The sequence below is a fragment of the Anomaloglossus baeobatrachus genome, chromosome 2 (genome assembly GCF_048569485.1).
Source record: "Anomaloglossus baeobatrachus isolate aAnoBae1 chromosome 2, aAnoBae1.hap1, whole genome shotgun sequence".
In the NCBI taxonomy this organism is placed as follows: domain Eukaryota; kingdom Metazoa; phylum Chordata; class Amphibia; order Anura; family Aromobatidae; genus Anomaloglossus; species Anomaloglossus baeobatrachus.
In genome coordinates, this window is record NC_134354.1 from 588,451,831 (window position 1) to 588,468,315 (window position 16,485).

Consider the following 16,485-nt stretch of genomic DNA (forward strand, 5'->3'; position numbering starts at 1 on the left):
TTTGTCACAAAAACAAAGCAAAAAAGCATGTTGTGAAAAACGCCCCGAAAACGCACCTACTATTACAAGCATTTTTTGTGACATTTCCATGCTCTCTCTGACAAGGTGCAGTTTTGGCTGCAGTTTGTGAACACAAAAAGATGCAGGGTGCGCATGTAGCCTAAGGCTCCATGCGCATGCTGCATCTTTTTTTGAGTGCATCTTTTTATTCTGTGGTTAGGGAAACACAGCTTGTTTCTCAAGAGGAAACAAGAGGAGGAGTCTGAGACCCCAATCATTAATCTGTAAGTGAAAGTAGATGAACACAAACACCCAAAAAATCCTTTATTTGAAAGACAAAAAAAAAGCATCCTATTTTACCACGGTATTAACCCCAAAAATACCCCTGCAGGTCCCATGATACTTCCACAGCACTGCTACATCTGAAGCTCACAGCAAGCACCATAGAACATGACCGTCCACTGTGAGGTAGCGACTTAAGGGAGCCGTGCGATCAGTGGTGACGTCACTCAGGTGATTTGCGGTCACAGGTGGAGGAATCCAGCTGTGGCTGCGACTAACCTGAGTGACATAATCGCTGATCACGGCTCAGTCTCTGCCTGAACCTCACAGCGAGCAGTCATGTTCTCTGGCGCTCGCTGTGAGCTTCATATGTAGCAGTGCTGGAAGAGTCGTGGGACCTTGTCTGGATTACGTCAGACCTGCAGGGGTGTTTAACACTAGAAGTCCCAGAGAGGGGTCATTTAACATTTCTACCATTGAAACCCTATGGAGCTCGACATTTCTGGGACTTCTAGTATTAAGGGGTTAATAAAGTGGTGAAAAATGGTGTTTTTTTGTCTTTTATTTCAAATAAAGGATTTTTTTGGGTGTTTGTGTTTAATTACTTTCACTTACAGATTAGTGTTGGGGGGTCTCATAGATGCCTCACCATTACTAATCTAATGCTTATTGGCAGCTGCGGGCTGCCATTAACTCTTTATTACAATGATTGCCACCACATCAGAGAAATCGGGAAGAGCTGGGTAAAGTGTCGGAATATTGCATCTAATGGATGCAGCAATTCCGAGCGGCTGCAGGCTGATGGAGCACGATAACCATGGGTCTCCCCATACTGAGAATATCAGCCCCCAGCTGTCGGGCTATATCTGTGCTGGTTATCATAATATGGGAGATCCTATGCCAATTTTTTTTATTTTACTGTATGGTATAGACCCACCCACCGGCGTCTGTGTTAAGAAGCGTCAGACACGCTGTCATTAAACGTCGGTGCTCGTCTGACTGCAACCAATCACAGACACTGGTGGGCGGTGGAAGCAGTGAATATTCAATGAAGGCAATGAGCGGCCCGGGAAGTGAATGAGCAGCTGCAAGAGCAGTGTGATAGCCGCCCTGGTGAACCGGAAAGTATGAAGTGCTTGCTCCTACCCCTTTGCGCCAATTCTAGTGCCCATAGACGTTACATGGGGATCGGAATCTCGCCAGAGCCAGGGATCAATCCCCGCTGACCTCGAGTCAGTGGGGGATTGATCTGCCAGTCTACAGAAAGGCAAGGACAAAACGCAAAAAGACTTGCCACGCTGCATCTTGGCTGCGTTTTCAAAGACACAGCCAAAAAAAGATGCACAGTGCAGACAGCAAAATAGAAATCTCAGACTTTGCTGGGGGAAGGAAATGCATGCATTTGGGTGCATCTTTGTGACCACAAAACTTCACCAAAAACGCAGCAAAAGATTCAGCGTGTGCATATAGCCTAAGAGCTCATTTTAATGTCTTATTTTCTCACAAAATTCATCAGTGTCTTATCAGGGCACCATCAGTGTCATGCGCAAAAAACTGGGACATACTAAAAAGAATGATGAAAAGGATTAAATAAAAAAAAGAATGAGGATAATAACTTATTAGGTGTATATTATGTAGTTGTATAAAAGGTTTCTTTGGCAAGTTAGACATGGAATGAACATTATATATGAGCATTATAGGTGTGGAATGATCAGGAAATATCTGTAGATTACAGGAAAATGAACGCATATGCCATATAACCAGGTGTATATTATGTTACCTGAGCATTATAGGTGTGGAATGATCATGAACTATATGTAGATAATAGAAAAATAAATGCATATGGCATATAACCAGATGTATATTATGTTACCTGAGAATTATAGGTGTGGAATGATCATGAAATATCAGTAGATTACAGGAAAATGAACGTATATGCCATATAACCAGGTCTATATTTATAGGGTTATATGGGATATGCGTTCATTTTCCTATTATCTACAGATATTTCTTGATCATTCCACACCTATAATGCTCAGGTATCATAATATACACCTGGTTATATGGCATATGCGTTCATTTTCCTATTATCTACATATATTTCATGATCATTTCACAGCTATAATGCTCAGGTAACATAATATACACCTGGTTATATGCCATATGCGTTCATTCTCATATTATCTACATATATTTCATGATCATTCCACACCTATAATGCTCATATATAATGTTCATTCCATGTCTAACTTGCCCAAGAAACCTTTTATACATCTACATAATATACACCTAATAAGTTATTATCCTCATTATTTTTATTTATTCCTTTTCATCATTCTTTTTAGTATGTCCCCAAAAAACTAACAGCTGAATGAGCTCTAATTCATGCAGATTTTTCTGCAGATCTGTCAAAGAACCCTGCCAAGATCTACAATGTATTTTTGCCTCTCAACTTGATTTGTGTGGACATATGGTAACCTTATTGGTAATGAGTAGTCTTGTTAGAGATTTCAATAACTAAATGGACCTTGTGTGTCCCCCTAAAAAGATGGACACCATCAGAAAGAAAGCCAATTAGAGTGCAAAGTAACTATATGTCCATTATACCAAATGGCTTTGTTGGGGCTTCCATCTAAATCCTATTTTGAAGGATTAGATGCAAACCCTGACGCAGTGCTCAGAGCACCAGGTTATACGTGAACCTTGACTTTCTGTTTCTGAAGCATGATAGGATTTTTTCAATCCTATTCAGATAAAAAGAAATGTTGCAGAAATGTCTGCCACATGTCAATATAACATAGTTGATGCAAATTGATTCACAGGACCCAGTCGAGTGGATTAGTCTGTACCACTAAAGGTCCAGTCACACTAAGCAACTTACCAGCGATCCCAACAACGATAGGGATCGCTGGTAAGTTGCTAGGAGGTTGCTGGAGAGATGTCACACTGCGACGCTCCAGCGATCCCACCAGCAACCTGACCTGGCAGGGATCGCTGGAGCGTCGCTACACGAGTTGCTGGTGAGCTCACCAGCAACCAGTGACCAGCCCCCAGCGCCGCGTGGAAGATGCTGCGCTTGGTAACTAAGGTAAATATCGGGTAACCAACCCGATATTTACCTTGGTTACCAGTGCACGGAGCTACACGTGCAGAGAGCAGGGAGCAGCGCACACCGCTTAGCGCTGGCTCCCTGCTCTCCTAGTTACAGCACACATCGGGTTAATTACCCGATGTGTGCTGCAGCTAAATGTGCACAGAGCAGGGAGCAGCGCACAATGCTTAGCGCTGGCTCTCTGCTCTCCTAGCTACAGCACACATCAGGTTAATTACCCGATGTGTGCTGCAGCTAAATGTGCACAGAGCAGGGAGCAGCGCACAATGCTTAGCGCTGGCTCCCTGCTCTCCTAGCTACAGCACACATCGGGTTAATTAACCCGATGTGTCCTGCAGCTACATGTGCACAGAGCAGGAGCCGGCACTGACAGGGAGAGCGGCGGAGGCTGGTAACAAAGGTAAATATCGGGTAACCAAGGACAGGGCTTCTTGGTTACCCGATGTTTACATTGGTTACCAGCCTCCGCAGAAGCCGGCTCCTGCTGCCTGCACATTTAGTTGTTGCTGTCTCGCTGTCACACACAGCGATCTGTGCTTCACAGCGGGACAGCAACAACTAAAAAATGGCCCAGGACATTCAGCAACAACCAACGACCTCACAGCAGGGGCCAGGTTGTTGCTGGATGTCACACACAGCAACATCGCTAGCAACGTCACAAAAGTTGTTCGTTACCAGCGATGTTGCTAGCGATGTTGCTTAGTGTGACGGGGCCTTAAGGCTACTTTCACACATCAGTTTTTTGCAATCAGGCACAATCCAATTTGTGCCTGATGCAACGGATCCGTCTCAGAGTGTGTAAAAACTGATGCGACAAGAAAAACAAATCTGTTTTTTTAAAGCTGAGAGAGAGGGAGACCCCATCATCATTGCACAAGCAGGCACTCCCCCAAACATCATCACCGCACACACCCCGGCACTCCCGCACGCACCATCACCGCACACACCCCGGCACTCCCGCACGCACCATCACCGCACACACCCCGGCACTCCCGCACGCACCATCACCGCACACACCCCGGCACTCCCGCACGCACCATCACCGCACACACCCCGGCACTCCCGCACGCATCATCACCGCACACACCCCGGCACTCCCGCACGCATCATCACCGCACACACCCCGGCACTCCCGCACGCATCATCACCGCACACACCCCGGCACTCCCGCACGCACCATCACCGCACACACCCCGGCACTCCCGCACGCACCATCACCGCACATACGCCGGCACTTCCGCACGCACCATCACCGCACATACGCCGGCACTCCCGCACGCACCATCACCGCACATACGCCGGCACTCCCGCACCCATCATCACTGCACATACACCAGCACTCCCGCACGCACCATCACCGCACACGTCCCGGCACTACCTCAGTGACGTCACCGCTGACAGCACGACTCCCTTCAGTTGCTGTGTGGAGCGGCGGTGTTCTACTGCCGCTCCTGTCAGCTTCATGTAGCAGAGCTGAAATCGTCGCGGGACCTCGTGGATTACGTCGGACCTGGAGGGGTATTTGGGGATTTTAATAAAATGGTGAAATCAGGAGAAGCCGCCAGCAGTGTGACAGCCGTGCAGCACCGCGCCGATGATCGGTGAGTGTGTGAGAGAGGCTGGGGCCACACGGGGCACTACTGCGATGCTTGCAACACACTCGGCTCGCGCTGGCAGCACAGCAGGAGCCGAGTGTTATTCAAGTGTCCCTGTGTCTGTGGTCCGACCGTGCGAGCGGACCACAGCTGCAGGGGGCGGCCAGGCTCTCAGGAGGGGCAGGCCAGCGCGGAGGAGGGGAAGGTAGGATTTCTCTCCCTCTCTCCTCCGTAGCCGGCTATTGCGATTCTCGCTCTGCATTAGCGGTACACCGGTGTACCGCGAGATAAGAGTCTCGCATTGCACCCGCAGCATGCTGCGATTGTTTTCTCGGTCCGATTAGAGAGAGAGATATTTTCTGACACGCAATAAATTTATATCACTTCTGGGCATGCTCAGAAGTAAAAACCGAATCCGGTACATGCTTCCGGCATTTGATGCATGCCACCGGATTCGGCGTGCATAGACCTTCATTATGCACCATGCTGCACAGCGCCGCACCCGGCGCGATGCGGTTTTTCGTCAGAGACAAAAAAAACCTTACAAGAGGCGTTCCATCCGGCTGCCGCATTAGCCAATTACGACGGATCCGGCAAAAGCCAGATGCAACGCAAGGCCATCAGGCACAATCCGGAACTAATACAAATCAATGGGGATAAAACTGATCTGGTGCCGGATCCGTTTTTTTTTCCAGATTGTGCCTGATTGCAAAAAACTGATGTGTGAAAGTAGCCTAAGCAGGAGCCTTGAGAACAATATCCTACCTCCGGCATCCACAGATCTTTTGATTATCCAACCTGGTGCAATGTCACATGTACGTCACACACCGATGAGATTGTGCCAGGCCGGCTAATCCAAAGAGCCACGTATGCCATGAGATAAGGATCGGTTCTTGGGGCTCCATCCAAAGGCCAAAGATATATGACCTGGCCAATCTGCATCCTCCGAAGTGTTTCCAAACAACCCTAGAACAGTCCCTTTCTGCTCTTTATAACAAGGGCAATAATCCACCAGGACAACACAGAATGCTTCCAATGCAGCCCGGTGTGCATTTCACATGTACAGATGGCCCTTCCTAATCAATTGATCGAGGAGCCAGATCCAATTACCTAGAACATGGGTTTTCAATCATACACATCCATTTACTTTGCCACTAATCTGTGTGGTTAGGCTGAGTTCACAAGTCCAGTAATCGTCCGCTAGAACTGATCCACCAACAATCTGTTGGCAAAAAAATTGTGCAGACAGAACTTGTCTGTTTTACAATAATTGATTGCTACAGGATCTGTGAGGTTTTTTAACGTTGGAATCTATGTACAACAGATCTGATAACTGATTAATATTGATCTTCCATTTGAAACTGATCCTGTAAGAAAAAAGGATCCTTTACAACTGAAAGAAAATGGATGGATAAATAACGATGCATGTTCCATTGACTCCAATGTTAAAAAAATTAAAAAAAAACAGCTAAAATCAATTATTTCAGAACTTTTTGCCAACAGATTGCTGCTGGATCCATTATAACGATCAATAACTGGAAATCTGAATATTGCCTTAATGCAGAAGAGATGGGACACGGTGTAAACCCTCGTCAGTGCAGGCAGATGCCAGTATGGGGGGGGGGTTCGCAGTGATGGGCTTTGCAGGGGTCTGATGGAGCCAATGTGGACACACCTTAAATGCAGCTGCTATATAAAGACAATATAATATAAAGGAGGGTCATTCGCTGATTGGAATTGAATGGGAAAAATAACTTGTTCTAGGCCTTGAATACAAAAGGAGCTCATTAGGAGGGTCTCCAGAAATGCCCCCCCAGGAATACCAGCTTTCTGGTGCACTGCATAGGGCTAAGGAGATGGTGTGATACAAAACAAGACGCCCCCGTCCGTGCCCACCAATGCCATACAGCATAGTACAAAACAGATGACGCTGTGCCATTCAGAAGAAATAAATGGCGCTGCATCCCATGCAATGTGGAGCCGCGGTATTCCAGAAACCATTTATAGAGGCAGATCATGTGGAGCGGCTCGGGGAGGTTTAGCCAGGGATAAACCCAAATCCTATTGCCTGGAACAGATTGTACCCTGTGGCTGAGCAATCACAGGGCAAATCCTCTGGGGCTAATAGAGGCCATTCCCCAGGGCTGCAGAGGGGTCACACAGGGGCAGCCCCATGTAAGCCAGTGCCAGGCTCCACAACAGACACATCCCTGCACCTCATCTGCATGCATGCCCTGTGCCCTGCTAATGTTACTATCAGCACAGCTTCCATGCCAGGAGGAGGATTACCAGGTGTCTTCCTCTTCACTACAATACCCATCTTCCAGGTCCAATATGTCCACCTCATCCAGGATGGTGGCCCCGGGATTACAGCTGGCAGTCAGTGGCCCCTCGGTGGCAGCCAGGCAGGACAGCTGTGGTCTGGTGCTGTAGTAGCTGAGATTATCTGGGGGGTACAGGCTTCCCCCGATAGAGGAGGTGCAGAGCAGAGTGGGCACCGGGCTGGGCAGGCATAGTGCGGCGGGCCGGGCAGGAGACGCCAGCAGGCATGCCCCGGGCTGATGCATTGCAGGCGGCGGCAGGTGCGGGCTGGCAGTGCAGGTGCTGACGGCGCTCGCCCGGTTCCTCAGCTGCTCGTTCTGCTTCTCCAGCTTCCTGACCAGCTCCTGCAGCTTCTTCACCTCCAGCTCCGCGTTCACCACCATGCCGTTAGTGCCCGCTGTGGTGCCGCACTTCACCTCCGCCATGGCACAGCCCCCTCTCCGTAGATGCCGGCTCCGGGCTCAGTCACGGACGCTGATGGCTGCTGCACTTGTGCTCAGGCTGCATCCTCCTCTGCTCGGAGTGGATGCGCCTCCTGTCAGCGCTGGGAATATTGATGTGAACGCCGGCTCCCTCCCACTAATGCTGAGAGGAGGGGGGACACAATGGGAACAAAGAGAAGCCAGGCTCGGGGGACTGATAGGAGCCCACCAGAGGCCAGCACAGCCGGAGGGGAAGGGGCCACCTGCTACCGTAGTACCACAGCCCCTCCGGGCAGGGACTGTGCGCGCCCCCAGGGTCAGAGGAGGGGGACAGAGCAAGGGGCTAACGACAGCCACAGGGGAGGCTCAGTGGACTGATAAACTAGCCTGAGATTACAGCAGGGGAGGCTCAGTGGACTGATAAACTAGCCTGAGATTACAGCAGGGGAGGCTCAGTGGACTGATAAACTAGCCTGAGATTACAGCAGGGGAGGCTCAGTGGACTGATAAACGAGCCTGAGATTACAGCAGGGGAGGCTCAGTGGACTGATAAACGAGCCTAAATGGGAGGACAGCAGGGGAGGCTCAGTGGGCTAATAAGCCAGCCTAGCTGGGACCACAGCAAGGGAGGCTCAGTGGGCTTATAAACTAGCCTAAATGGGAGGACAGCAGGGGAGGCTCAGTGGGCTAATAAGCTAGCCTAGCTGGGACCACAGCAGGGGAGGCTCAGTGGGCTAAGCCAGCCTAGCTGGGACCACAGCAGGGGAGGCTCAGTGGGCTAATAAGCCAGCCTAGCTGGGACCACAGCAGGGAAGGCTTAGTAGGCTAATAAGCCAGCCTAACTGGGAGGACAGCAGGGGAGGCTCAGTGGGCTAATAAGCCAGCCTAGCTGGGACCACAGCAGGGGAGGCTCAGTGGGCTAATAAGCCAGCCTAACTGGGAGGTCAGCAGGGGAGGCTCAGTGGGCTAATAAGCCAGCCTAGCTGGGACCACAGCAGAGGAGGCTCAGTGGGCTAATAAGCCAGTCTAGCTGGGACCACAGCAGGGGAGGCTCAGTGGGCTAATAAGCCAGCCTAACTGGGACCACAGCAGGGAAGGCTTAGTAGGCCAATAAGCCAGCCTAACTGAGAGGACAGCAGGGGAGGCTCAGTGGGCTAATAAGCCAGCCTAGCTGGGACCACAGCAGGGGAGGCTCAGTGGGCTAATAAGCCAGCCTAGCTGGGACCACGGCGGGGAAGGCTTAGTAGGCTAATAAGCCAGCCTAACTGGGAGGACAGCAGGGGAGGCTCAGTGGGCTAATAAGCCAGCCTAGCTGGGACCACAGCAGAGGAGGCTCAGTGGGCTAATAAGCCAGTCTAGCTAGGAGTGCAACAGTGGACGTTCAGTGGGCTAATAAGCCAGCCTAGCTAGGAGTGCAACAGTGGACGTTCAGTGGGCTAATAAGCCAGCCTAAATGGGAGGAGATCAGGGGAGGACAAATGGGCTAATGTGACGCCCCTGGACTATCAGGTCGTCACAGTGTATTGTACAATCTGCCCTCCCGTGCAATATCCAACTCCTTCTTGGTTATGGGTCCCCAACTACATGGTGTTGCCTACATCAGTTAATTAAAGTCCTAGGTACACTCTGTACCACACCCACCAGACACACCAGTGGACGGCCTGAGTGGTCAGGTTGTTTGGGTGGCGGGTTAATGGGATCCGGGACATTGGAACTGGACTGTCGCAGGAAGAGGCTTCAATGGAGCAGGTTGAGCCTCCGCTACTAACCTAACCGGTAGCGTTCCGCCGTTGGCTTGATGAACTCATGTTTTAGTAATGTTTAAGTACCCAGCCTACCTAATGTGGGATGAATCTTGTTAATAAAAATGTTCCTTTTTCTATTTTTGCAGTTTGAAAAAAAAAATAAATAAACCTCTGATGTCCTGTAGCTCGAGGACGAGCTACGTTTAACCAAGGGGGAATGTGACGCCCCTGGACTATCAGGTCATCACAGGGTATTATACAATATGCCCTCCCATGCAATATCCAACTCCTTCTTGGTTATGGGTCCCCAACAACATGGTGTTGCCTACATCAGCTAATTAAAGTCCTAGGTACACTCTGCACCACACCCACCAGACACACTAGTGGACGGCCTGAGTGGAATAGGGCCGCCCACTTGGGTGTTTGGTAAGGGGAGGGCAGGAGAGTCAGTAGTAGTGAGGGAGAAGTGTGTTGGAAGTCAAGGAGAGAGGAGGTCAGGAACCGGGCTCCTAGGAAGCCATCTAGGCAGCAGAAGGTGGTCTGGGCCTAGAGGAGCTGGACCCCCGGTCGCAGGGGATCGTGGCAAGGGGCACGGAACTGTCCAGCCGACGGCCTTGCACCATCACCGGGCTGGGACCAGGGCACGACGGGGTACGTGGACCCTAGGTCAGGGAGTAGCTTCAGGCAACCTGACAATTTACCCGACGAGAACGGAGCCTTCAAGATCCGCTCTCCACCCGCTCCAAAATCGGGGTACTAGTGCAACGAGGGGGATAGGACTTTCCACTAAAACGGTCCAGAAAATCCCAAGCGTGAACCCTTAGCCATAGTGGGGAGCGGGACCCGGCAAGTTCCATAGTACCGGGACCAACAGAGAAGTAAACTTAGTGCCGGGAGGAAGGTCACGGATCACCAGGCAGCACCACTGGGGACGGGACTCGAACTAGCTCCCCTCTGTAGCAGCGGTATCCAGAACTTTGGTTTATCCAGTTGTCGGTGTCAATTTAATGGACTGAGTGAGTACGCAAGTGACCCCTTTTTGCATCCAACGGCACTCCCCAGACCCCATCACCGAGTCCCGAGGTATTCCCCCCTACCCGTGGAGGGTTACAACGCCTGGCTGCCTTATTCCATCATCCCCGGGTACTCTCAACTGCAGCAGTGGTACTCCTAATTACCACATACCACAGGTGGCGTCACGAACTCTATAACCTCCCTTGTAAATAACCCTCTTCATTTGAGTGGCCGTACGACCCCCAGGTCCGGAGACCCCACGAGCCACCGCGGATCCGGATCCGAGCAGCTCGGCTGCTGGCACGGGGGCGGCACACTAATACGCCAGCCTAACTGGGAGGACAGCAGGGGAGGCTCAGTGGGCTAGTAAGCCAGCCTAAATGGGAGTACAGCAGGGGAGGCTCAGTGGGCTAATAAGCCAGCCTAAATGGGAGTACAGCAGGGGAGGCTCAGTGGGCTAATAAGCCAGCCAGCTGGGAGTACAGCAGGGGAGGCTCAGTGGATTAATAAGCCAGCCTAACTGGGAGTACAGCAGGGGAGGCTCAGTGGGCTAATAAGCCAGCCTAGCTGGGAGTACAGCAGGGGAGGCTCAGTGGGCTAATAAGCCAGCCTGTGCTCGGGCCTGTCCCGCCCACAACCATGAATCAGTCATGGAGACGGTGACTGAAAAGCACAAGGTACGTGCTGTGCAGTCCTAATTTTGCATATGTGAGGCCACATGGCACACTTTAAATAAAAATATTTTAGTGTTAGGACTGCCCCAGGAGATTTGCCGTGACGTTGGCGGGGTGGCTCGAAAAATTGCAATTTTTTGCCAAAAATCTCATTTTTTCAATAGTACAGCTTGGAATTTTGGTACTGTGCACACTTTGCAATACATAATATTTTGGAGTGGAGGTTGTTTTTATGCTGTTTTTTTTTGTTATATAGGGTCCCAGTTGGTTCTCATCTTGCAGTGCACCTCATGTTTATTTTTCCATCTGTCCTGATTTTTGGCGGTTGGTGGCTGTTCACACTTGCCATCCAACCCCGTCCACTGGCTATTTATTCTAAGCAGCATGTGCTCGGGCCTGTCCCGCCCACAACCATGAATCAGTCATGGAGACGGTGACTGAAAAGCACAAGGTACGTGCTGTGCAGTCCTAATTTTGCATATGTGAGGCCACATGGCACACTTTAAATAAAAATATTTTAGTGTTAGGACTGCCCCAGGAGATTTGCCGTGACGTTGGCGGGGTGGCTCGAAAAATTGCAATTTTTTGCCAAAAATCTCATTTTTTCAATAGTACAGCTTGGAATTTTGGTACTGTGCACACTTTGCAATACATAATATTTTGGAGTGGAGGTTGTTAATAAGCCAGCCTAGCTGGGACCACAGCAGGGGAGGCTCAGTGAGCTAATACGCCAGCCTAAATGGGAGGACAGCAGGGGAGGCTCAGTGGGCTAATAAGCCAGCCTAGCTGGGAGTACAGCAGGAGAGGCTCAGTGGACTAATAAGCCAGCCTGTCCAGGCAGAATCAGGAAAGTAGGGACTTTTTTTGCCCTGCAGCACATGTATGCTCTTGCACATGGAAAGCAACAGAAAAGTACTAAGCTGAAATCACAGGTTGTGCTCCAAACACTTTAGAAAATGTTAATGCCTCCTCCAAAAGTAATAATGGCAACTGTGTGCCAACCCCCACACAAATTTAAGGAGTTGTACACTTTCAGGTAATGGGCTCCGAACTATGTAAAATAGTACTTTTAGGTTATGTGCGCACACTGCAGTTTTGTTTCTCCAGCGAAAAACACACCCTCTGGCCAAAAAAACGCATACAAAACGCATGTGTTTTTGTCATATTTTCGGTGCGTTTTTGCCTGCATTTTTGCCCCTGCATTTTTTTAACATTTTCAATGACAAAACACAGGGAAAAACGCAGAAAAGTGACATGCTGCTTCTTTTTTCTGCACCCAAAACTGCAAGCAAAAAAAGAACATGTGTACAGCCTATCGGATTTCTTATAGACTTTGCTGGGGAAGGTCATTTATGCAGTTTAGGACCACAAACTGCACCAAAAAAGCAGCAAAAATGCAGCAAAGAAAAAATCAGTGCGCACAAGGCCTTAAAGCACCACTCCAGCATTTGATTTTATTTCACCACTGGAGCGGTGCTTTTGTGGTGCCCCTGAAACTTCAGGTGCCACAGGGTACTGCACCTGACTTAAGGTGCAGTATTCATCCCGGGTTCGGAGGAAGTCAGTGTTGGTTACACACTACTCGGAATGAGTGGAATACATATACACACCATTGCCATTTTCCAACTGGGACCAGGCTAGGGTCAAGTCACATGGATGGTCGCCTAATTGTAAGGGCCTTCCCACCCACTAGTCTAGGGACCTGGGAGGGGGAGGGGTGATGTCTGGGGAGAGAGAGGAGTCAAGACAGTCAGTTAGAGGTAGGAGGCAGCCTGAGAAAGACACAGGCTTTTGGAGCGCATTTCCATACAAGCGGACAGCCCTACCGGTGGACCTGGTGGGACAAAGGAGAACATGGTCGCTGAGGGGATGCAGAGTCAGTTCCCCCAGGACCAGTGCCAACAGGATGCAGAGTCCTAGATTAGGGGGAACTTCAAGTCCTTTTAATAATTCTGCCGGGCAGAGGATTTCAAGTCTTCTGGCCCACAACAGTGCCCGGGGCAAAGCAGCATATAGAGCCAGGAGTTGTAACCATAGGGCAGCCCATGAAAGGACTCGTGCTGCCTGCTAGACGGGACGGTACTTAAAAACCACAGAGAAGGGACCCTGTGTAGCTATAAGCCACGGGGGCGTATTTTGAAACCACGCAAGGAGGAAGGGCCCACCACACACAATACCGGCAGTGGCTTCCGAATTATCTGGGATCGACTGGAGCCCATCTTGGTGAAAACTGGCATTCCAGGGGCTATAATCAGGACAATGAGTAAAGAACTTGAACCGCAGACCCTGTGTCGTCCCCCTCATTGCCGGTACCCTGCGCTCCAGCGCCATAGACCACCGCTCCCATCATCCTCCCTGGGGCCATAGCTCTACCTGTGGAGAGCTGCAACACCCGAGCTGCGTCACACTGTCAGCCCCAGAAGTGAGAGACATCCCGCAGCGGCGGCTTTCCCCCTCATAGCCGCATACCACAGGTGGCGTCACGAAAGACAACTACTCCCAACATCCCATCCCTGTCTTTTATTGACACCGCGGGGCCACAAAGCCGGGCAAGGCCACTGTAACATCTCAAACCACCACGACCGGCCGGGTGAGGAGTACAACCCCTGGCCCCGTGGGGCGCGTCACTTTTGTAAGGAGGTGGTCGAATGCCTACCCCCTGAAGACACAAGCAATTTATTATACAGTATATATAATGTATAGGATTGATGTCTGTCCTGGTGTCTGCTGTGCTGGGATGAGGCAAATATTGAAGGCCCTGCTGCAGCACAGGAGCGAGGATCCACCTCACCTGGAGTGTATGGAATTGATACTGGATATGTTTGTAGTGATGACTCCATATTTTTGTCATGCTTTTTGTTTTTGTATTCGTTGCTGAACCCTGAACCAACAGATGAGGGAGAACATTCCTTTTTTCCCCACAGATTTTAGTATTGCTACTTCTGAATTACTTGGGCACTGTATGTCGGTATTATTTGGGTATTGTATAATGGTATTTTATGGTTGGTATTATTTGATCACTGTGTGTATTATTTGGTTTGTAATATGTGCGCACTGTATATTGGTATTATTTGGGGACTGTATATTAATATTATTTAAGCATTCTATGTTGGTATTTGTATTGTTGGTAATAAATGGACCTTCTGTACATCAGTATTTGGTTTGTAATATTTGGGGACTGTACATTGGTATTATTAGGTTTGCATTATGTATGCATTGAATATTGGTATTATTTGGGCACTGTATGTTGATATTTGGTGTTGAGCACTGTTTGGTTTGTATTATATGGACGCTGCAGGTCCATTTTATTTTGTTAGCATTATTTTGGCACGATATTGGTCATTATTGCCATTTTTGCGATAATCCTTTTGTAGTCTATACACATACACTGGGTGCAGAATTATTAGGCAAATGAGTATTTTGATCACATGATACTTTTTATACATGTTGTCCTACTCCAAGCTGTATAGGCTTGAGAGCCAACTACCAATTAAGTAAATCAGGGGATGTGCATCTCTGTAATGAGGAGGGGTGTGGTGTAATGACATCAACACCCTATATAAGGGGTGCATACTTATTAGGCAACTTCTTTTCCTTTGGCAAAATGGGTCAGAAGAGAGATTTGACGGGCTCTGAAAAGTCCAAAATTGTGAGATGTCTTGCAGAGGGATGCAGCAGTCTTGAAATTGCCAAACTTTTGAAGCGTGATCACCGAACAATCAAGCGTTTGATGGCAAATAGCCAAAAGGGTCGCAAGAATCGTGTTGGGCAAAAAAGGCGCAAAATCACTGCCCACGAATTGAGGAAAATCAAGCGTGAAGCTGCCAAGATGCCATTTGCCAACAGTTTTGCCATATTTCAGAGCTGCAACGTTACTGGAGTATCACAAAGCACAAGGTGTGCCATACTCGGGGACATGGCCAAGGTAAGGAAGGCTGAAAAACAACCACCTTTGAACAAGAAACATAAGATAAAACATAAAGACTGGGCTAAGAAATATCTTAAGAATGATTTTTCAAAGGTTTTATGGACTGATGAAATGAGAGTGTCTCTTGATGGGCCAGATGGATGGGCCAGAGGCTGGATCAGTAAAGGGCAGAGAGCTCCGACTCAGACGCCTGCAAGGTGGAGGTGGGGTACTGGTAGAGGCTGGTTTCATCAAAGATGAACTTGTGTGACCTTTTCGAGTTGAGGATGGAGTGAAGCTCAACTCCCAGACATACTGCCAGTTTCTGGAAGACAACTTTTTCAAGCAGTGGTAAAGGAAGAAGTTGGTATCGTTAAAAAAAAAACATGATTTTCATGCAGGACAATGCTCCATCACATGCATCCAACTACTCCGCAGTGTAGCTGGCCAGTAAAGGTTTAAAATATGAAAAAATAATGACATGGTCCCCTTGTTCACCTGATCTGAACCCCATAGAGAACCTGTGGTCCCTCATAAAATGTAAGATCTACAGGGAGGGAAAACGGTACACCTCTCGGAACAGTGTCTTGGAGGCTGTGGTGGATGCTGCACACAATGTTGATCATAAACAGATCAACCAACTGACAGAATCTATGGATGCTGGCTGTTGAGGGTCATCAGAAAGAAAGGTGGCTATATTGGTCACTAATTTTTTGGGGGTTTGTTTTTGCAGGTCAGAAATGTTTATTTCTAAATTTTGTGCAGTTATATTGGTTTACCTGGTGAAAATAAACAAGTGAGTTGGGAATATATTTGTTTTTTATTAAGTTGCCTAATAAGTCTGCACAGTAATAGTTACCTGCACAAACAGATATCCTCCTAAGATAGCCAAATCTAAAAAAAAAAAACCCCACTCCAACTGACAAAAAAATTAAGCTTTGATATTTATGAGTCTTTTGGTTGGATTCAGAACATAGTTGTTGATCAATAATAAAAACAATCCGCTAAAATACAACTTGCCTAATAATTCTGCACCCAGTGTATAGTTTATATCTGAGTATATGAGTATATAATGTGGGTATATAATGTATATGAGTACATGTGTTATATACAGTGTATAATGTGTTTGTATGTCTGTGGGTATGTACATATGTGTGTATATATATATATATATATATATATATATATATATATATATATATATATACTGTATGTGTGTATGTATATATGTGAGTATATGTGTATATAATATATTTTTTTTGCAGAATGGTTTATTCTATTCTTGGAACTATGCAGCATGCTAATGCACAGCAGCAGAAGACCTATGAACAGCAGCAGCAAACCAATGCTCACCTGCAGCAGGCTAATGTGCTGCAGCATGTAGGAGGGTGACCGGTGCCCTGCAGCCCTCC

The 16,485-nt window shown here is 48.5% G+C and overlaps 1 protein-coding gene across 2 annotated transcripts in view; it reads right to left on the reverse strand.

The window, feature by feature from the left end:
• SLAIN1 (SLAIN motif family member 1) overlaps positions 1–7,888 on the reverse strand; it is a 78,678-nt gene extending 70,790 nt beyond the window's left edge. The window contains exon 1 of one of the 2 annotated variants that reach the window (XM_075334365.1): positions 7,279–7,888. In XM_075334365.1, coding sequence (XP_075190480.1) covers positions 7,279–7,736 — 458 coding nt within the window. In that variant the 5' untranslated portion in view covers positions 7,737–7,888. The remainder of the gene's footprint in view (positions 1–7,278) is intronic. The other variant, XM_075334366.1, reaches the window with a different exon arrangement.
• Between the last annotated feature and the right edge of the window lie 8,597 nt (positions 7,889–16,485).